General features: G+C 39.8%; 1 protein-coding gene across 5 annotated transcripts in view; it reads right to left on the reverse strand.

Annotated features, from left to right (window-relative positions):
* Positions 1-23803, reverse strand: part of LOC116043935 (dentin sialophosphoprotein-like) — a 35426-nt gene that overhangs the window by 8026 nt on the left and 3597 nt on the right. The window contains exons 2-8 of one of the 5 annotated variants that reach the window (XM_031290971.2): positions 14888-14973; positions 9701-9785; positions 5508-5669; positions 3844-4041; positions 2172-2330; positions 973-1053; positions 32-188 (exon numbers count right to left, since the gene is read on the reverse strand). In XM_031290971.2, coding sequence (XP_031146831.1) covers positions 32-188; positions 973-1053; positions 2172-2330; positions 3844-4041; positions 5508-5669; positions 9701-9785; positions 14888-14949 — 904 coding nt within the window. In that variant the 5' untranslated portion in view covers positions 14950-14973. Of the gene's footprint in view, positions 1-31; positions 189-972; positions 1054-2171; positions 2331-3843; positions 4042-5507; positions 5670-9700; positions 10146-14887; positions 15183-23803 lie in introns of those variants that run through there. The other 4 variants (XM_031290970.2, XM_031290972.2, XM_031290969.2 and 1 more) reach the window with 4 other exon arrangements.

Here is a 23803-nt window from a genome sequence, read left to right on the forward strand (position 1 = left end):
CAGTGGCTTAGGCTCCAGTTCTGATACGTACGGTCACTCTGACAGTGGGCGAAGGGATCGGCCTGGTAGAAGTCCAGTTGGCTGAGAGGGTTTGGGTTCACAGTGGACTCTTCCATCTCTCTCTCTTTTTCCCCTTCATTGTTGATCGCTCCCTCCTCTAGGTCATCCTCTATGTCAGATCTATCCATCTGTGAACCATGACAACACAGTGTTTGCATCCCAAACCAAGGAGGAAATGCTATTTGAAGGGTGACCCCTGCTGGTTGATGTGCTACATTAGACTACTGTACTACATTGGGTGTTCATAAATTCATAAATTGTGATGATAAAGTAAAAAAATCATGCTATTAAAATGACTGTGTAACTTCTCAAAACCATATTAGCTTTTATGATTTCAGTCTGCAAACCAGCCAAAGTTATGTTGTCCTACACTCTGCTCCTGCAGTTAAATGTTGCCTCAACTAGGGCTGGGGTGATAATCACATATCACGACATTCCTGACCAAATACATCGATATCGATATTGCGACGATATTGTAGGGTTGACAATTTGGTGCTTTCACAAAATATTTTTTAACAATGAGATTTTAGATAATCATCAATAATGTGGTAAACAGTTTCAAGTGAAATTAAAGAGAATTTTTTTTTCCAGCTATACACGGACTATGTTTACATGTATGCACAAAAGTAGTGTGATGTTAAAACAAATCTGCAATTCTTCAAATGATATTCCCTCATAATGTTTCACAACAGATTTTCTGAGAAAATGGAGTTAGTATGTGATGTTATTATCAATTTAAACAATGTGATTGTATATGACTATATCTCCATATACGATTTCATCACGATATGATTCCGTTGAAAGACGATAAAATATCATTTTGAATTTTTGCCCAGCCCTAGCGTCCACACTGTTGCATGTATCACATAATTATTGTTGTGCATGATGAGAGGTGTTCTGTGGGAGTGAAACCTTTGGGGAGCTGGTCCCACTGTCGTCTGCTTCTTCTCTGGTATTGGCTAGGTTATTGCAGAAAGACGAGCCACTGGCCCTCTGGTCACCCACACAGACAGAGAGGAAAAGACAGTGAGAGAGTTGTAACATGAACAATATTTCTAAATAATGTTCATTCACAGTAAATAAAATGCAACTGGATCAATTGGATAAAGGTAGTCACACCACACAGGTATTATATTAAAGGGATACTTTGCCGATATTCAACCAGCTTTGTATCACAATAATGTTGGTAGTACGTGTAAATAAACTATGTTAAACTTCCCTCCATCTTACCAGCACCCAGATCTGTCTCAGATCTATGAAATTATGCAATTATGCAAAAGGTCACACTCTGCACTCGCCCTTAGTATTACATTTACAAATAGGTGTGGGGACTTGCACGAGGCATATAACAAAAGAATGGTCTAAATCAGGGGTGTGAAACTCAGCTTCACTAAGGGCCACACTGAAAAAATAAGAATCACATGATGGGCCAGACATGCATAGTTTAGTTTTGACTGGATTTTTCTCAGTCTCATATAGTCTTCTCATTTACAGTTTGGGCAACACAAAGCTCTAAAAAAAAGTCCTCAGCCATCATTGAGAAAAGCGGCAAGAAAGGCAAATAAGATTGAAAAAAAGTGGAGAAAAAGTCGCAGAAAGTGCCAAAAACATCGGAAAAAGTGACAAAAACTTCAGAAAAAGTAACAACAATTTCAGAAAAAGTGACAAAAACGTTGAAAAAGCAACCGAAACTAGGTGGGCCAAAATTGATTGTGAACCTAAATTGATATGTGGGCCGGATCAAAATCTGCGAGGGGCCGGATTTGGCCTGCGGGCCTTGAGTTTGACACATGTGGTCTAAATCAAAGCAGCAGGCCATTTTTTCTGAATTCAAGTCCTTACTCCCTTGCATGGGTCAAGATCCAAAACACTGAATCATACACTTCCTTTATTGTCTGGTAAATGTCAATGTCTTTCAAAACCCACATCCCCAGTCTGTGGCAGAGAAATAAATAGTCTGCAAGCCCAAACTCAGATTACTCCAGTAATGTCACTTCAGGTACCTGCTAATAGTGTAACTACGTGGAACCACAATATTACACAACCAAATATTTTACAGTGTTGGCTCAAAAAGGCTTTAGATAGTACTCCGCATCATTACTGTGATTTACCATTATAAGGTCAGCATAGGCAGGCAGTGATTGGCTCCTTCCCCAAGGCCTCATAGGCAGCGGGTCATCTTCAGTGGTGTCTGCAGGAGATGCTGACTCCTCCAGCTGGCTTTCTGGAGTGACTGCGCCTCCTGACAGAGAATACAAAGTGTGCTCCTCCTACAAGGAAGGGAAGAGTAAGGAGTCATGAGGAAACAGTGGTATTAGTTACCAAAGAAAGCACTTGCTAACATTTCATTCTAAGTATGAGAATGAAAGGCAAAACTTATGATAGTTTTCAAATTCCTTTTATTGTGAATAATTGCGATCTTCCCCCACTGCAGGACTTTCCCTGGGTGGTCATGCTTTTAAATAAGGAAATGGTAGAGAAGTTGAGTTTCTCTAGATGGAAGTATATATATATATATTATATTCATTAATTATATTATATTAATACTTTAATGGCTGTGGTTACATGCAGTAGTTTTCTTGTGCCTTCACATCTGATTGACAGTACCAGATAAGTGTAATGCTGCACCATTGTTAACATGCTCTCAGCAGGCAGTTGGGTAGTATACAAAATATACTACTGCTGGAGCTGTTGAGCAGAAGTCGTGTCCTCCCTAAGCTGGGGACAAACCAACCCGACGTCGGAGAACAAGTGGCAACGAAGCAAATACGTTGTGCGCCTGTGTGAGAGGAAATAGAGCTCAACAGTGGCCGCCGACTTTTTGAACTCGCTGTGGTTCTGGAAGTGATTTCCCCCATTCAATTGCTCCATTGACGTTTCAGAAAATGCTTACATAAAGAGTTTAAAGCCTGGAACCAAGCCAACCAGCTTCGAGATGATTTTATACCGATACTGATTTGATTCTGTTCAATAAACTATAGGCTATAGGTGATTAAAGCAACACTAGAGAACTTTTCCCGCTTCGGTCTCCCTACAGGTTGGAAGCGGAATTGTCCATTACATTACATTGTCCAGTTCATTCGAACTACAGATCCGCTACCCGATCTGGCAAACTTGCATAATGTAATGTAATGGACAATTCCTCTTCCAACCTGTAGGGGTCCGAAGCAGAAAAAGTTCTCTAGTGTTGCTTTAAACCGTGAATTTCTTTCAGAATAAGACACTTTTATCAGATAAAGGTGTTGCCTGAGCTTTAACTCTGATTATTAGTGAATTACAGGCTCTATGTTAACATATGACAAGTGGTAGTTTTACGTTCTCTGAATTTAAGCTCCTCCTCCTCCTCCTACTAATTCTATCCAGCAAATGTAACAAAAACATAAAACACAAACACATTATAATCAGGAAACAGCCCAGGTTCCCTCAGATTTTACATATGAAGTGATGAAAATGCACATTTAGACTATATATAATTACCAGGGTTTCCCCCAGTGTATTGCAAGCTTGGCCTAAGTTGCCCCCCACCAGGCCTAAGCCCGCTTGGAAACTTAGACATGGTCATATTTATTTTTAAATTTACATTTACATTTTAACACTGACTTAATGTGGGGCCATGTGGAATCTGTCTTACAGCTTTTTTAAATCATTACTTTTGCAATTCCGTCTATGATTCTGTAATCACAGAAACTATTGGGCTCTACATTAATGCCGCCATCAGTCTGTGACTGGCCCCAGCCGAATAAAAGACCCCTGCCGCCGGGCAACATGTGCGTCCTCTTGTACCTGCAGGATCTCTTCATAGGACTGCCTGATGGAGTCTTGCAGAGGAGTGTCCCTCTCTCCGGCCTCCTCCACCTTCCTCTTGGCCAGCTTCACCTCATCCCTGAGCCTCTTCAGCCTCCACCTGACTCTGGCAAGTTCCCTCTCATACTCCTCCACCTGGCTCTCTTTTTGCACCTCCTCCGCCTGCAGAGACAGGATCTGGCAAGAAAGGACAGAGAGTCAATGATTGTTAATCATTATAGGGTAACTACCGTTTTTTTCAACCTGGACCCTATTTTCCTATGTTTTTGTGTGTATGTGGGAAGTAACAAAATCTTTAGAATTGGTCCAGTATTAAGCTTGAATGCTGTAACCGGCAGCCACACACCGGGCTGCAATGTAACCCTATGGGGCAAATGTGCATCGTCAATTTGGTCCACTAAAAGTGCTTTATTTTGCCACTGACAGGCTCAGATTATTATTCTAAGTGTCTGACAACATTAGGGAAAGAATCCCAACAGAGATAGGCCTTTTTTAAAACCTATTTAAGACCTTTCTGTTTAACCAGAAACAGCTCTGACGTCGCTAGCGCTAAACCCACCAGACTCCATTTAAAATAACTATACTTTTAGCGTGTATAGAGCCAACGTATTTTCACATGTAAATCAGTAAACTATGTGCTTATTTCAACCAAAACTAGAGTTGTGATAGTTGGAAAAGTGGAAAGACGACCCAAAACGTCTTTTCATAGTTTTATTTTGTTTCTGTCGACTTTGAATGAAGTGTATTTCACGATGCTGAAATTACTGTTTATTTACATGGAGTCTGGTGGCTTTAGCGAACGCAATTTCTTGATGTTTTTGTGCTTAAAAAAAGGATCTTACTCTTTAACAGAAAGGTTGACCTCCTTAGAAATCCTTTCCATACAAGCCTCACAATTGCCCTTTTAACTTACATTGTAGCTTGCAGCAATCTTGCTTAATACTGGACCAATGTTAAAGATTGTTGTTCCCATCAGTCACTTAGACACAAAAACATAGGAAAATAGGGTTGAAAAAAACGGTAGTTACCCTTAGTAGTCTTACAGTGCCAGATCTGGCTCCACCGTTTATCTAGCTTGGGATAGGGGGGAAAAAACTCTGGATTGTTTGTATTTTCTTTTCTTTTTAAATCAATCACAACCGTCCTGGGCGGCGCTAAGCACCAGATGCAGTGACAGTGGCCTTGCAAAATAGATAGCGGAAGAGAAGGTACTTTATCCCAGCACTGTACATCCAGTGAGCCAGACTAGTCATTTAGCAATTATAATTATCAGCATATGGTTTTCTGTCACATACACTGTACTGGTAACATGAACCATGATAGAGATGAACAGAACTGTCCAGTGAAATGCAATTGTATACTGTTTGAAATAATATCAACAGCATTACACATAGATTTGAATGATTAAGGATGATTTCTTCGTTGTAAAAATCTGCTCTGACCATAGAAGTGCATCACAAACTGAAAAACCTCTAAAATAAATAGCTTTCAGAGGGAAGGTAGCATTATTATTTTACCTGCACATCAGATATAACAGCTTATTTAGTTATATATACATACATACTGTATTCAATGAATCTAATAAGTATCCATGCAGTTCACAGTGAGAGATAAGTAGCTGAACAGTAGCAGTTCATCATTACCTGTTGACTCTCTTCATAGCACAGCTGTCTCGTAGCCTTTATTTGCTGCAACAGCGTTTCTTTGTGTGTCTCTAATTTAACAAGAGTCTCCTCCAGCTCCTTGCGGTCCGACTGCTGCTCCTGGAGCTCCAAGTTCTCCACCGCCACTGCATTCTCCAGCTCCTACACACACACACACACACACACACACACACACACACACACACACACACACACACACACACACACACACACACACACACACACACACACACACACACACCATTTAGGATGTAAGAATGATTCGACATGCATGAGGAATGATAAAACATGCATGAAGATGCGCACACACACACACACACACACACACACACACACACACACACAGAGGCGAAATGTTCTTTCACAACATCCAAAGGATCCTATGTAGGTCGAATAGTTTGATTCGCCTGCTGTTATTAAAAGTGAACAGAGATAACCACCTCATCGAATGCTTGATCACATTAACATGTAAGTTTGGCTCAACATGTGATCGACAGCAGCTTTCTTTGTCAAAGAAACACTGCTTGTTGATTTACCCTAAGTCTGATAAGAACATTCATATCCTTTTCATCTCTATGTGTCCACTGAACAAATTAGCACTGTTGTTTAGCCTAATTCGGCTCAAAGACTGGAAGCGGGGAGACTCTGCTAGCTTAGCTACAAAATAAGCGGATAAATATGCCTTTAAAGCTTTAGTGCGTAACTTTTTGATGTTAATGAATGTCCGTTACATTCAAGCCATTGCCAAATGAGTTGCTACAAAGCTAATTAAGACTATCAGCTCCACACAACTCTCTCTGTGTTTCTCAGTATGGCTATGTTCAGAAGATTGTGGCGTCCGGCGACTTTCCCGCGCAGAAACTCAAGTGAAGATAATTACCTCTTCTGAAGAGTCCAACATGTTTTTTTAATCCTCCGTGTCCTCCTTGGCTACTAGCAACTGCGTGGAGGGGGGTTTGCGGCGTGTGCACGCTCACATAAGGCTGTATCAGGTGGACGTGCCACAGTTCTGTTGTCATTACTTAGAATTCCTCATTAGGGCAACAGAAACTACACACTACAGCTTTAAACAACTTTATTCCTGTCTTGTACCTTGTTAGCTAGTACGCTTGTCACCAATCCCAGTGGTGGAAGAAGTATTGAGATCTTTTACTTAAGTAAAAGTACTTATACCACACTTTAAAAATACTCTACAAGTAAAAGTCCTGCATTGAAAATATTACTGATGTAAAAGTATGTAAGTATCATCAGGAAAATGTACTTAATTCCAGTACTGGCAGCTTCATTATAGTTTAAACCAACAAGTGCCCTTCATGCTGGGATTAGGGCTGGGTAATGTTCAAAAATATTCAATACCGGTACCGATACCGTGACTTCGATACCGGTTCCTAAACAATACTGTTTTCGATACCAATATTATAAAAGAAAAATAAATTACAACATTACACGTTACAGCACAAATCTTTTTATTTATATTTCAGCTTCTACTACATGAGTCCTGTCTCTGTGCTTAACGTAGAGTTTTTCCTGCATGTCTCTACGAAGTGTAACATTAGACAGCCAATCACAGACATTATTAGATCTTGGTAGAAGCATGCTGTGTGCTTATTGGCTCACTGACGCTGATGAGATTTCCTCTTAGGTATTGACATTGGGTATTGAATGACGAGGCATTTTTCGATACATGATACTTTAGAGGCAATTCGGTCGGTGCCTAAAAAGTATTGAATTTGTTACCCAGCCCTAGCTGGGATACGGCCCGCCACAGGCTTACTGTGTGCCAGTTAGTTTGTGCTGATTTGATGAACCCTGTGAACCTGATTGACACATTTTGTGTCAAAATGTGCATCTCTTTTCCTCAGACCAAAAACTCAAACTCTAAAAGTCAAGATATGAGCAAACAAACGTTCCAGTGATATCATTACTGTATTGTGTACAGGTCCATCTAGGGCAGAGGTCCAACAATCTGCTCGGAAACTCAATACACATAGGCGCTCAAACGACTGATCAATTAGTTGGTCAATAGAAAACACTTTCGATGATTGATAAATAATTAAAGAAGTTTTCTTCTATCAGAGAAAATAAATGGGAGATCGATCTATAGTGAAAATAATCAGTTGCAGCCCTGTTCCCTGTCACGTCAAATCTTCATCATAATCACTGATGTTAGACTTCTTCTTTAGTATCAAAGTAATCCGGTGCTCGGTGTCTGAACATCCATGGTTCCAGTGCAGACAGGGACTGATGGTAGCTCATGCAGCATCACTTTTCATGTGGCAGATTCACCAACATGTAAAAAGGTATAGGCTATAAAAAGCTGAGCTGTTTTTTGTTTTACACTTGGCATACCTGTTTTGACAGAACTAAGGCTCAGCATGTCCCATCAATTTGGATCTTACATCTGTTATATATCTGTACATTCATATACAGATAGTTACTGTGTTTTTGAAAACCTGTAGACGTACAAGCAAACTGCATCATAATTACTGTCCAACATGTATAGTACCACTGACATGCCAAAAGATGGCATTCTGAGTAGCCAAACGTATCCTCAGAATAACAATGACTATATTTACATGCACATAATATTCAGTTTTTTGCCCTTTTTACTACGCTATTTACATGGCTAATGAAAGTGAATATTCATCTAATATTCCGCTTTACATGCAGGCTTTTTTCTAAGTTTTCTACAAGTAGCAGACTTGCTCGACCGTGCCAACACTGTTGGCTGGTTGGTTTGTGCACAGCAACCATAGCAACGCACAGGGCTGACCGTAAGCCGTAAACAGACAAGAAAAACCAGAATAATACCGGTGCATTTCTCACGTCTTAATCGGAAAATGCTATAACTGGGAAAAGGCCTTATTCAGAATGTCCAAACTGAATATACTGTTTACAAGAACTGTTTCAAATTCGGAATATTGTCATATTCCGAAAAATAGTGGAATATTCTGTGCATGTCAACGTATTCAATGCATGGCATGTTAAGCCAAGACATATTGTGACCATGCCATACGCCTGTAAATAAAGGTGGTAACCAAGCAAAACAGCTAGGAGTTCATAGAATATAGAATAGAAAATATATTTAAGAATATGCATTATGTAGATATGTACCTCATATGGACTAGGGGTGGGAAAAATAATCGATTCTTAGATGCATCGCGATTCTTAATAATAAAAGTTAATAATCGATTTAAAAAAAAAAAAAAAGGAGGATGGGATAATGGACAACAACTTAGAGTTTAGGCAAGAGTGCAGAAAAAAAACAAAAAAAAACACAAAAATGGCCAAAAGGAAAAAAAATTAAATTTTGTCTATATACATGATCAAATAAGACATACATGAAATAATTAGGCAAAACACATATAGGCTGTTCATCTACTTTATCACATTACATCTGACCACCTCATGTTTGATGTTCTAAGAAGCCAATTATCCACCTTTAAACATGACTGAGCCTCTGGCATGGAAGATTACTGTGAGAGAAGGTGACAAATACTGTATATGTCAAAATCTAAGCTTTGTCTAGCCGCTTTGTCTAGGAAGTGATTGGCAAACTCAAATTTCAACGTATATTTTTTTAAATCACGCATGGAAATGTACATAAAAAAATTGTTGAAACGAGATGCATCGATAATCGGTTTGGAATCGAATCGTTGGCCTCTGAATAGTAATCAAATCGTGAGGTGCCAATCGATTCCCACCCCTGATATGGACCTGGCTACAAGACAGTGGCTCAAAATAAGGTAGAAACGCAGAAGCTGCCTAGAAATGATCACTGGTACAATGAGCATTGCCGTGTTAATAAATTGAAATAAATTGTATCGAATAACAACAAACCAGAAAGTAAAGCTGGGGCCTTCAGGGCCCCTGAGGGTCCGAGCTTTGCCCAGTTGGTAACCCAGACTAGCACTCAGCCCATGTGTATCTACAGCTTCGTCCAGCCTGTGGGAAGTTTCACAGCATCGCGACATCACATGAAAGCATCATGGGAAATGCAGTGATGGAGGAGTCTCAAACTGGAAACAACATACCTACGCACAAACATACGTCTGATTTATGTCCTGCCCACATCATTTATATTAACAAAAAAAATGTGATACCAACACAAAACCCACTCACACAGATGTATGAAAACCTGACGTACAGTACACACACAAACATGCACACACCAGCGCTAGGTGCTGCGGTCTTCTTACTCTGATCTCGGTTGCCTTGGCGAGGACTCTCTCATCCGTTTCCACGACGTCGGTGTTCCTGGGAGACGACCAGCAGAGAAGACAGGAGTGTTTAAGGAGGGAGGAGAGGGAGCACTCATTCTTCCAGTCTGCCTTCCCCGCATCATGCCCTCCTTCCCATGATCCCTCTATTTTTTCCTGCTGCACTGCTCGCTCCTCCATTGCTGCCCTCACTAGCTGTCGCTACACTGCAGAGGAGGCGGAGCTGCCTCTCTAAACGTGTCTGTGTGTGTGTGTGTGTGCCCGGGGTGATGGAAGCATACAGGCAGAATGCACCAATGTGAGAATGGGAAGGGAGAGGGGGGATGAGTCAGAGTTAAAGCAGTAGAGTAGGGTTATCAATCCATAGGAGAATTTATTTCCTCTCCTCTAGTCTCCTCCCTTAGTGTCTTTCCTCCTCCTTTCTTTTTCCCTCCTACCCTCGTCATGCTGCTTCTCTAGTCCTCACACATCTCTCACCTTCTCCTCTATTTCCTCCTCCCCCTCCATCACCATCACTGGCCACTGCAGTATGCATCACTTACACGCATGCACGAACGCAACACGCACACACGCACACACGCACACACACACACACACACACACACACACACACACACACACACACACACACACACACACACACACACACACACACACACACACACACAGAGCCATTCATAAAAATCTTAGAGAGCGCAGAGCAGCTGTCTGCACAGGCATACCTTACCAATCAATCAATAATCATTCACAAATGTATTTTAAATATGTGGCCAGATGATTAACTGTAAAACTTCTATTTTCCTGCTTCAATCATCAACACCTGTCACCAATTTATTATAAGGTTTATGACTTTACCACAATTACTATTCATCACTGAATACTGTAATCTAATCTAATCAAATTGTGTAAAACATGTAAAATTATAATAATAGGAATACATTTAAGCGCTTCTTTAGACACTCAACGACGCTGTAGAGCAGAATAGGTAAGACAACAAAAATGAAAGCTGGCGTGTTAAACACAAATCATACTTTTCACATCTGCCTAGTTGTAAGGGCCTGCGTGTTATAAGCCATACAAATTTTGACCGTGTGAAGTACCGTGAGCGCCGACAAATGTGTGAACATGCCACAGACACCCAATACAACGCAAGTCTGTTTTTTTGTTAGCAGCCATTTTTGACTATATCCAACACTTTTTCAGAGCAGAGTGTGTACTGTTTATCTGTCTGTAAGTAATGCTACAACTCCTCACGAGCCAAGCCAATTTCCCGTGTCTTGCTTGCTACCTGCTGGTTAAAGTGAAGGGGGTTAACCCAAGGGGGTAAGCCTATCCCCAGAACACGTAGCTCCTATGGCGCCATTTTGATGCTACCAAGCCATCATCTCCTGTTAGCATTCCATTGACTGCCATTCATTTTGACGTCACTTTGACAGCGAATAACTTTACAACTGAAGCGTGTAAAGACTTTATTTGTCCATTGTTTATTTCTAAAGAAACACGACAATGTATAAAAGGCTCCATTACCTTGTATCTCACGTTATGGCTCTGTAGCAGACGTTTTTGTAAAAATAGGCTAACGATTGTGTCATAACCACGCGACTTACTGTCACATAGTAGAGGAATTACCGTATAGTACAGGAGAAGCTCGCAGGCAGTTTCGACTTACATTAGCTGTTTAAGTTTAATTACTAATGTTAACTAGCATTTTAGTTAGCAATAATTAGCCTGTGTCCATGTTATCTCCTTACATATACCTACGCTCTCCGTCTCTGCAAGATTGGGAATGATTGAGATTTCTCTTGGCACAGCTACCAGAAGACTTACAACTTTCAGACAGGTTGCTCACGTCACATTTACGTCGTCTCTCTCAGTTGGAGGCTGCGCAGTAACGCTCAGCCATCACCGGAAAAGTGCTTCTAATATCCTTTACTGGTCTCCGTCCAGAGCAACGGGATCTGTTGATCGATTCTTATATACAGTCTATGGGTTAACCACGCAGCTAGTGACAACTTCAGCACACGCTCACTAACTTAAGGTGGACTGGCTTTAAGGTGGACCAGCTATTCTCATTATAGTGACAAGCTGCTCCTCCATGTTTTGCTTCAGTGATCTCTCCCTCGCTGCAACCGACAACCACTAAGCTTTATGCAAATAATTGCATGAGGATGTCACTAATATGCAAATGAGCCTATAATGTCATTTCCCCCCTAAGTGCTCTAAAAACCCAGGGACAACCCTGCTGGTGTTGGGAATGCATGCTCGCTGTCACACTCACTGGAACACTTGAATAGAACAGAGCCACGCTTCTCCTATGACAAGTCAAAAAGTCTGCAAAACCTTGCGTTTGAGAAGCAGGAACCAGCTTGAAAAATGAATCAAACGAGGAATCCATGGAGATATTTTGTAGTGAATAACTCAATGATTAAGCAAGTCATCATTTTTAGCTCTAAAATGTATGCAAATAAATTGTAATGAACTATATTACACCTCATTGGGGTTTTAAAGACAGCTCACAAATTAAACATGTGATTAGTCATGAGCATGTCATTTTTTTCCTCATTTGAGTCTGAGCTTGACAGTGTGAGCAATTTCTATTGCGCAGCTACGGTGTCACTATGATTTGGGCTGCTGTCCATGACTGTAACACAAGCCTGCAGAACTGTGCTGATGTTAACCCAGTTACTGACAGGGAGCAAGGGCTTCTTTATGTGTTCACTCATTCATACATAGATGCTTCAGTGGTTAAGTATGCCGATTCAACTGTTCTGATCTGTTAAAAGAAACAAATGGATCTCAATCACTTCATCAATCAATATAAAATGATTTAATTTGAAATATGCACGACTATTTGAAATAGGCATTTTATTTTCACAAAGATCTGTAATTCATTTAACTCATTCCATTTCAGTTGAACTCTAACTTCGAGTGCAATGACTGTGTGATGTGAAAGTGCTTGCTTGTACTTTCAAAGCCAAAGAGAATTATCAGCCAAATGCAGCTCTGCGGAGCATTTTAGTCCCTTTTAATCAATTGTCCTGGCACATTTACTGAACACTGCGCTCTGGACCGTCTTGCAGCTACTTTTCTCAGAGGTTAGTGGATCACTACAATTCCATCCATAAGTAACACAATGCCAGAATGTCAACTATATTGGTCATGGGTTTCATACACTTTCTGTAATTAAAAAAGATAAATGCAAAAATCCTACCAGATGGGGGACCCTGGGACGAAATCTTATCAAATGGGGGTCTGTGGTCTAATTTATGTCAGCTTAGGGGTCCTTTACGTGAAAAAAGTTTGGAAACCATAGCTTTAAACCAATCACAATCGTCTTGGGCGGCGCTAAGCCCAGGATGCACCGACGGTGCCCTTGCAAATTAGATCAAGTGTGTCTATCTACGCGTGCACAGTACTACAGGACACGCCTACTACAGGACACATCCTAAAAACCGGGCACCACAACTACTTAGTTGGGTATACGTGCCTAAACTATGTGGTTAGGTTTAGGAAAAGATCATGGTTTGGGTTTAACGCTTTAGTGCGTAACCTTTACTTATTTTAATAAACGGCCGTTACATTCAAGCCATTGCAGGGGTTGTGACGCTCAAAAAGATTAATCCACTGATTTACAGATGTCTCTTTTGCCATGAAAGTCTATGGCAAAAAGTATTTTTAGGCCCCATGGCATCACATGATGGAAACAGCAGTTGCAATTCCACCATTTGGCGCTGTCCAATCAGCGTCAAAGCCCAGCACAATTCCTAGGGGCCTGGTTTAAATAAGTATGTTAAATCCACAAAGTTATCTCAGCGGGCACGTTGCGTAGTCAAGCAGACATTTTTTGTTGTAAAGTGGGCGTGTCATGTAACCTGCAATACTGCAGTTAGACCTTTATACAGTCTATGAGTTAGACCCTTCTCAAATAGATAGCGAAGATTGCGGAAGCAGAGAACAGCGTGTGAAGTACACGGCCAATGGCAGGGTTATACCCACAGTCTACATCCAGTGAGTCACACTAGCTGATAAATAAGAAGAAATGCAGTAATGTTACAGAAATGCCAACACATTCTCACTTTCAACTTGTCAATTACTGACGCTTGGTCAGCACCTCTTGGCGTCACTTTTTTAACACTCTTGGTATTCCTTTGGTGTCATTTTTCATTATGTGTTTATGTTTCAAGGAATTACTATTGGCTGATATATTGTTATAAGATTATTTCAACTCTCAAATATTGATATCAGTATAAGCTGTTGGCCGGGCTATATTTTATAGTATATTATTTGCTTGGTATTACAAATACATGTATGTGTCAGCAACATTAAGCGAAGGTCATTTCAAATGAGTTCTCTCTGAAATGTTGCGGAGTAGCATAAAATGGGAATAGGATCAAGTAAAGAAAAAGCACCTCAAAATTGTTACTTATTTAATTACTTGAATATGTGTACTCAGTGGTGTAGTCTATGTGATACGCAGGTATACACAGTATACCCACTAAGAAAGCTCCAGGATTTCCATATACCCACTTAAAATGCCCAATGACCCACAACAACATACTTTCCATTATATTTTTTTTTATATATTTTGAATTGTCATCTGTGCTTTTCTTCTTCAAATAGGCTAAATAAAGGTATTTCCACTATAAATTGGTGCATAAAAGTGTATCAGAATACAGGAAATTAAGTCGTTGATGCTCCAAGCTTCCCTGGGGGAGGACACCCAGACCCTCCCCCCCGCCAAAAGGCAGATTCTGGCCGATATACACAGTATACCCACTACAATACATTAGACTACACCACTCCGTGTACCTAGTTACTACGCCACTGTAGGTAGGATTAGTGAACGTAATATTTGGCACCCACATCCCATACCAATGCATGTTAGGTTCATTAAGCTCGTCTGTTAAAACCCCCCCACATACCTCGGACAGGCCCTGAGTTGCTGTAGCCTGCACTATTTTACTTTAATCCTGAATCTGTTCTCAATTTAAAAGGTAGCCCCCGTTTACATTTACATCTGTGTTTGTTAAAAGTTTAATACCGCCTTAAAATTATGATACCCTGCTACTCGTGCAAATGTAGCTAGAAAATAGCCTACTTTTGTCATTATTTGTGGAAGAGCGTTAACGGTCATTTTACCCTTCATCCTTCGGGTTTCTCGCTCTCGGTGTCCTCAGGCAGTCCAGAATAAAACGCATCATTACTGCAGTGCTCGCGCTCTCATCCTCCGACTGTCGCCTCCGTTACCGAGGGGACTCGTGCAGTGCCCGTAAATCTACCAGCAGATAACGGGACCGTCCTTCAACTCTCAGCTTTGTCTCTGTTAACTAGAGATAGTAACCAAGCGGAGCGTAGAGTGAAAACACGTTAGCTCTGACAGCTCAGACAGTCAAACCAGCTGCGATTACAGCGCCAAACTGGAAGATAAACAGGACTTCCTGTCTCACCTTTCAAAATAAGACCAGGCCGTATGACGGCGTTATGGTCTACCCAGAGTGATAGAGAAAGACATCTCTATGGCTCTGGGTCTACCATTTACTTGTCAGCGCATTTAACAAAATAAGTGACAGACAAAATACCATGCACCAATATGTAAAATTTCTTTGTCATTTTAGCATGGGACATCACTGTTCTGTCCACTCATTAAAATGTTGCTTTTACGTTAAAGGAAAATCCTAACTGTTTCCAGTTGTAGCTCTCTGCTGTGCTTGACGCAGGTCTCGGGCTGCTCTTCTGCTGCATCCCTGTTAAACTAATTGCATCATTTATCTACCAGTTCATTGTGATTTATAACAACAACAAAAAAAGATTGAAGACATGCTACATTTATTTTACCAACAGACTGAATACAGACACATAGGCTACATTAGCCTATCATACACTGGTAAATTTGATAGCTTTCTTTTTTTCCTGATTCTCACCATTGTGTGTTCCAGCAGTCCTGATAAACAAACCAACCATATGTCAGCCTTAAAATCCCCAGAATGTCAGAACGAAAGTAAATCCCTTTGCACTGATTAATTTAATTACCGTCACATATTTGCATAAAGCCTGCAGCTCAGGGTCAAAATTCTGACAATATGGCACACCATTTGGTCTAAAATACATCTGTCTGTCTCACCCTTTTTCATGATTATCTTATCAGTAATTTTCGTTTGGTTTGATTTAAATAATTAAATCTAGCATTTTTCTAGAATATTGTGACAAACATATAGTAGAGGTGTTAAAAACATTTTATAATAACTTCAATTTTATTTAGGCCCCATGTTTTTTTGTAATTCATTTCAATATTAGCCCATCTATAAACATGTATGTATATCATGTTAAATACCATACAATTGCCCTGTAGAAGTGTTGGATTGTGTAAAATTGGTGATGTAAGCTTCACACACACACACACACACACACACACACACACACACACACACACACACACACACACACACACACACAGACTTATTATTAAGTATTGTAGTAATGTCAGTGTCTCAGTATGCAGTAGTCCCTAATATACACTAGAGGGAGACATACAACAGCTAACAAAAACACTAATGTACTAAAAGGCTTCTACAGAGGGGAGCTGACACTGAAAAAAAAACCTCATGAACAATGAAGCCATGAGGACGAACAGACAGTCTTTTCCTGTCTGTCTGTCTGTCTCTCTCTCTCTTTCTCCCTACCTGTCTATCTATTCTCTCTGTTGATCATGCCACTGTCTCTCCCTCTCCCGGACTCTCCTCACTCCCCTTCCCTCTCCCCCTCATGCCCTTCACCCCTGCCTGACTCTCTCTCTTTCCCCCCTTCATTTGACATTACTATTGTTCATGATCACAGATGGTCTATTGTTCTCTGCCAGTGTGGTCTGAACATATCTGTACCCTGACTACTTACAATAAAAACAACACAGCCATATTCCCTGCAAAAACCAACAACACAGACACATGCACAGAGAAGCTAAAACAAACACTTTCCAGCATCTAAGTGGGCTTTTATTGGTGTTGAATCCTGATAGTTTTCCATTAATTACTTTCCATTTTGTTTGGCTGTAGTGCCTCCGCAGTGACTAATGGAATTGTATTTCATCCTTTAATTGTTTGGCTTTAGTGTATTAAGATTTTATATATAATCACTATTAACCTGCTTTAAATTCAGCCTCCTAACCTTCAATTGTGACGGCAACTAAGTAGCATATAATGCCTAATGCTAATGATGCACGTATTCTATCATATAGTCATATAAATGATATAGGGACTACCTAAACCTAAATTACCTGTGGGCCACTAGCCCAGTTGTTCTTTTAGCTGGGCACTTGAACTAACAAAATAAACATGTTTTTTCTATTTCAAATCATTTTAACTATACACTGTAGTATATGAACATTCTATAACTTTCTATAAACTTTGACTTAAGAGTTGGTATAAGGAGATGCATGAACTTTACCCCACATATACTGAGAACATCTGGAAACTGTTAACATGAGCAGAGGTCCCCCCAAGACAGAAGAGACCTTTTTTGGAGATATGCCAGATAAAAGGCATCTATTGGTCAGTCCTCTGGTCCAATGATATACTTACATATATCACGTCCTATGTTAATACAATGTATAGATATATATATACTGTGTTCACACAAAGAAAAGGCAGAACGACTTTTTGGAAGAATTCGGGTTGGTCGTTCTCCAAGCTCTCTGCAGGAGTTTGTAAAATTGATGCTGAATCTCTGATTGTAATAAACCTTTTTATAATCGAGAGCAGTGTCAACGAAGTTCCTTCTCCACACATCAACAACGCAGTGCTGCAACTAAATATACCACACACAACATTTCCCTCTCCTTTCACATCTTCTACACATCCCTTCAAGTTTAGTAGAGTAATGCTGCTTGCACTTGTGTTCCTGCTGCCATCTTACAGGTAAAACAGAAAGAAGTCTCATTAAACTCTCTTGTTACTATCAGTGCTCAGGTCAACCTTACTGCTAAGTTTAGAAAGAGACATTTTGCTGTGAAGACTAGACTGTGCTTTCGGTCCTAGCTTAAATGCAGTGTTGTAATGTAACGAAGTATAAATACTTCGTTACTGTACTTAAGTATAATTTTCACGTATCTGTACTTTTCTTCATTATTTATATCTCCAGAAACTTTTACTTTTAGTCCACTACATTTCCTGAATAAAATATATACTTTTACTCCACTACATTTCCTCTGAGCATCTTAGTTACTCGTTACTACAAAATAAAATCAGAAGAAATTTGTTACACTGGAAAAAAAGGTTTGGCGAATCATTGCTCCTAGATTGCACGTTAATGCACGATCCATTCCAGTTGGTGACGTGTTTGTTGCCAAGCAAAAAAAAAAAAAAAAAAACATAGGCCAAAACTAAAGAAGAGCAGGAAGCATAATGACTGATAGTGTCATGGAAGCACCTGCTGCAGGCTCTGCCGCCATGGTAACAGACGATGACCACCCCGACGACAGTGGTGATGAAGATAACGTTACACACCTTTGGCCATAATCAAAAGTTTTTTTACTTTTACTTTTACTTCTAATACTTAAGTACATTTAATATTAGAAAATTACTTTTGATACTTGAGTACCGTAAACATCAGATACTTTAAGACTTGTACTCAAATAATATTCTAAAAAGTGACTTTAACTTCTGCCAAAGTTATTTTCTGGTAAGATACTTCTACTTTTACTCCAGTATTGCTTTTAAGTACTTTATACAAGACTGCTTAAATGTTTAGCTTGACAAATTGCACAGTTAAGTGCAACTTGCTAAATGCTTAAAGTGAAATAGTTTCTTTCTGATTCTGCAACCTAATTTTTTAAATTAAAGAGACTATACAAAAAAAGAAAAATCAAGAAAAAACAAAATGGCAAAACACAACAATGCATTTTTACCTTGAGATTTTGGAATGACCTATCCTGATCACTGGGCAGGTTATTAGAGAACCATTATATGGAGGGTCAACAATAAGGGGAATGATGGTCAACTCTAATATTGCCAGCAGAGGGGGCTCAAAGTGCAGGAAATGCACAGTGATTTGCCAAAAAAAACGGAGACTGACGCAGAATCCCCATGTATGTCTAACTAAGTCATTGTCAGAGGATATTTCTTCTTTATTTTTAAGAGTGTTCATAGAGTGAACAGAAAAAAATAGGGCCACATATGATTAGTGTAAAAGTACAACTCATGATTAAAATGTGAGATCCCCCACACTTATCCCCACTGACAGAATCTAAAACCCAGGACCGGCTGTCAGTCCCACATCGATTGACAGGTTGACTGAAAATTAATTGGCAACAATTTTTGATAATCAATTACAGTAAACACTTATTTATCGAGCAAAAACGGCAAACAGTTGCTGGTTCCAACTTCTCTAATATGACTTGATTTATAATTTGTAAATGTGTAATATGTTAGGGTTTAGGACTGATTGGACCATGTTGTTATTTTATTTTTGTTTTTTTGTTTACATTTTATAGATTAAACAATGGACAGATTAATTGATGTATAAAAAATCAACAATGAATTACTAAGTAACACTATAACGATAATCATTATTGCAGCCCTACTAGACAACAACTCAATCTTAGTTGATAATGTTTTCTGATGCAGTTAAGAGTTGGTTTATGTCACTAATGTTGGTAAACACAGCAGTAAATCATGTCACCTAACAAACATACACAATGAACATTTATTTTATTATTAAGATTAACTCTTTAATTACAATTATGTAAGTGACTTTTGCTCAAGTGCATGTGGCCGGAAAAAAACCCAAACTTTCCAGTCTGAATTAAGTTGGAGTACACACACACACACACACACACACACACACACTGCTCAGAGTTGTCTGTTAATATGTGTCATTGATCCTCCATTCATTCCTCGACCGCCCCAGCTGTCAGTCACTTCCACATCACTGCATCTCCAACGGCTGCAGTGTCACAGTGAAGCTCCAGACGCCTATATGGGCTCAGTTATGCAATTTGCCTGCTCACTGCTATGAGAGATCACGGGACAAAAAACACTGACCCCGAATCAGTTCCTCATGGGACACTTGGCCGCAGAAGAAGGAAGAAAGGACAGAGAAAGAGGGAAAGACGGGAGTGGGGGGTTAGGAGGGAAGGAAGAGGAAGAAAGTGAAGGGGACATGAAGGAGGAAAGGAAGGACAAAAGGGTAAACAATGAACAGGGAAAAGCCCTCAGCATCTCAGATCAACACCATCAGTCAGGCAGTGCAGATCTGCTCTCAGAGACACAGATTTAGGTTTTGATTAATTAAAAAAAATAGGAGCATATTGTTTAGCCCCCAGGGCAGACTCATACAGTAGAGAAGCTACGCCAGAAGAGATGGGGGTGGGGTCACATCTCCAGCCAGCAACGGAGATATCCAATAGAAGCTGGAGGGGCCGGGGCCCGGGGCCGTACATTTCCTCATCCAGGGATTATGCAGCTCAATCAGACTCTGGCAGATTATGTCTGACCAAAACAGACTCCACCGGGGAGGGAGATTAACAACTATTTCCAAATAGTTTTGTTGGGTGAAAACAATCAGCTTTGTGATTAATGGGAGAGCTACAGGCATCAAATGGCCCACAGATGTAAAAGCGATGGATGGAAGATAAATCTGCTCCGCAAATCCCCTCAGATCCATTGGTTTCAATATGTTTGGGAGGTTAGAGTGTAATTGGCTTGATTTTACTAATCCAAAAACTATTACCAGACAGCTTCCAAAACCCAATTAAAAGTATAATTAGAAACCCTCATAGTGGTTAGGGTTATATATATACACAATGTATAGCACTGCATTAAATGACAGTTCTCTATCAATATTGAAAGGATAATTAATTTATATTAATATACTTATTATAGTAGTTGTGGTGTCAGTTATGATAATATTGCACTCATCAAGTATAGCTGAGATCTCGGAACACTGTCACATGGGCAGTCAGACCATCCATCCATCCATCCATCATCCATCCATCCATCCATCCATCCATCCATCCATCCATCCATCCATCCATCCATCCATCCATCATCCATCCATCCATCCATCCATCCATCCATCCATCCATCCATCCATCCATCCATCCATCCATCCATCCATCCATCCATCCATCCATCCATCCATCATCCATCCATCCATCCATCCATCCATCTGATCCAATCCATCCATCCGTCCATCCATCCATCCATCCATCCATCCATCCATCCGATCCAATCCATCCATCCATCTATCCATCCATCCATCCATCCATCATCCATCCATCCATCCATCCATCCATCATCCATCATCCATCCATCCATCCATCCATCCATCCATCCCTTACAAAATGCAAATGTAGCATCATGTATCATTCACTTAAAAAACAAATGTTGCCTGAACATTATCTAGCCAGTGATTATGTTATGACATCTCATCAACAATTATCAGCATAATTGGGGAAACAATTTACTATATAAATTGATTTCTAGAAGATTAAAGGTTGATGAAACCCAATTAAAAAAATATTTTGTTATTAATTTGCTGGAAGTATTCAAGGTACTCATAATTTGAAATTATGCCAGGGATTTAAAAATAATAATAATACTATATTTATTTTTTATAGCGCTTTTTTAAACACTCAAAGACGCTTTACAGTTTTGGTTACAAACAGTCAAAAGGTACGTAGACAAGGTTACATGACAGACAAAATGAAAAGGAAAACACATAGGTGCATGGACAAGCAAAGGCAAAGCAGGAGAGGTGGGCAATGAAAAGGAGGGAAAAACTAGGAAAGTCTGTTAACAGGAAAAAGCAGTAATATATTGCCTTTCCATAAAGTTAGATGACTCGCAAGAGACAGGTTAAAAAAGATTGTCAAAATTGATGCAGCAAAGGTATTGTGACTTTTAGTCCTTATACATAATGTGTGAAACTACACTTCCCATCATGCAATGTAATGGTGCCTTTTGTTAGAACCTCTCTGCGTTAATACCCATGTCTTTCTCCCCAATATGATTTTGTTTGTGGTATGCATACAGTGCATCATTGTTTTTTATGTTTATATATTTATATGTATTTAATAATATTTCACCCTATTTATATGTATTTAGGCTTCAGTGTTCTTCAGAAATGTGATTGTATAAACTGATTGTTTCAATCACAAATGCCCACCACACAATCCAACAGTAATTAATCATAAAATAAACACCGAACACAAAATCACTTTTAAATCCTTCAAAACTCTAATGTTGTAGGCCATGCATTGATACCTCACTAACAAAAACTGCTTTAACCAACAAACAACAATGATCTTCTCATTAGGCATGTTTAATTCAAGTTATAACACTGAAATGAAATGAACCTCAAAGTGTTTAGTCCCTGTCAGCGGTGCAGTGTGACCGTGGGGAGTGTGGAGTGTGGAGGTATAGGCTGGATGATGAGTGACACCCTGAATGTGCATTCCACTTGATTTGCTCTGTGTTTCAATTCACTGATGGTAGTCCTTTCATCCTATTAGCTCCAAATTCCTATAACTGGGTCTCTAAATGCATGGGCCCCCATATCAGGGCCGGCTCCTGCTGGGAGGGCATATGGGCTGCTTTGTTGGCAGGAAGGGAGTGTGTGTGCAGGGTCCACCAATCACTGCCCTCGCCTGGGGAGTTAAACAAATTGATTGGCAGGCTAGTGGTGGCCAGTTCCAGACACTGTGGTCCCTATTCATCACAACACAGAGCACAGAAAGCTCTGCAGTGAACTGGCTGAAAGGCTTGGACTAAGAGGAGTCGTAAAAAAGGGGTTGGCTTATTCTTTAAATATACACTTCCACATTTTGTTACAACACACAACAGAGCCTCAAATGCTCAGATTTACTCCCGGTTCAAAGTATGTTTGGAATTCAACTGTGAATGAGCTGGGTGCTATATAGTGCTCCTTCTTGTTTTCCGGGCACATACTGCCTCATAGATGTACACCTTTACATCTACTATTGTCTTCTAGTGTCCAATGGGAATAGCCCAGTACAACCACAGTGCTTTACTGGGTATGCTTCAATCCATGTGTTGCAAAGTTTTTTAAAATGTAGTTGAAGAAGAAATGCCCATAAGACTTTTGTAACTCACATGCACATGATTGCATTCCACATATGGAATACAGGCTATATGAGATAAGACAGAGTATTTATTTTAATGTATTAAGTTTAATTCTCTGGCCTTTATGTTCAGTTAAATGGATAAAACGGTCCAATGAATATTGGTTTGTCTTGAAAGGATGCAACAGCTCTCTTTCTAGTGTAATTTAGAAAATCTATCAAAGCAAAATACTCACAGAGGGACACTTAAAAAGCTAGAGATTTCATTTCATACCATTTAGGACTGTTGGTCATGGTTATTAAATAATAACAATATATCTTTATTTTCTCTTAACCTTTGAGACTGTAGGTATATTTAACAGGAATATGCCCTGAATGATAAACTGGATTAAAGATCCCAAGATTTCCCCTGGATATTCAGGAAATGTGTGCAAGTGTTACTGGTTGGCAGAGCACTGTGGCTTAGGGAGGTGATAGCTAACCTGCTGTAGGTGAGGTGTGTGCTCCGGTCCCATCATTGGTTTATTGGTCAATCAAACATGTGAATTGGACGCCACGTTGACGATCATTGACCAGTAGACAGGGCATCAGGTAGATTTATGTAAAACCCTTTTTGGTGCCACTTTCCATTAAGGTATCATTTACGAAGTTCATTAATTCTATGCAAGTTGCAGCTTATGGCTTTATTAATGTTGAAAAGCATGCCAGTGATCAGTTATTAACATACATAAGAGCAAATTTGTGGTTGCCAGGTGTTGAAAAATATTTATTTAGTAATCATTTTATTCAATGTATGATAATAGAGTCAAAATGTTAGTCGTTAAGAAAGGTTTATTATAAATTACAATAATCCATCAAGTCTACAGTTGTAGTCCCACATCAGCTAAAGAGCTAAAAAGAAAAAAGCAGGTACATGGTGGAGGAGAACCTGATCACCCAATAGCCATTAATGCTTGTTACAGATCTAAAAATATGGTAAC

Source organism: Sander lucioperca, chromosome 9, assembly GCF_008315115.2.
Source record: "Sander lucioperca isolate FBNREF2018 chromosome 9, SLUC_FBN_1.2, whole genome shotgun sequence".
Classification (NCBI taxonomy): domain Eukaryota; kingdom Metazoa; phylum Chordata; class Actinopteri; order Perciformes; family Percidae; genus Sander; species Sander lucioperca.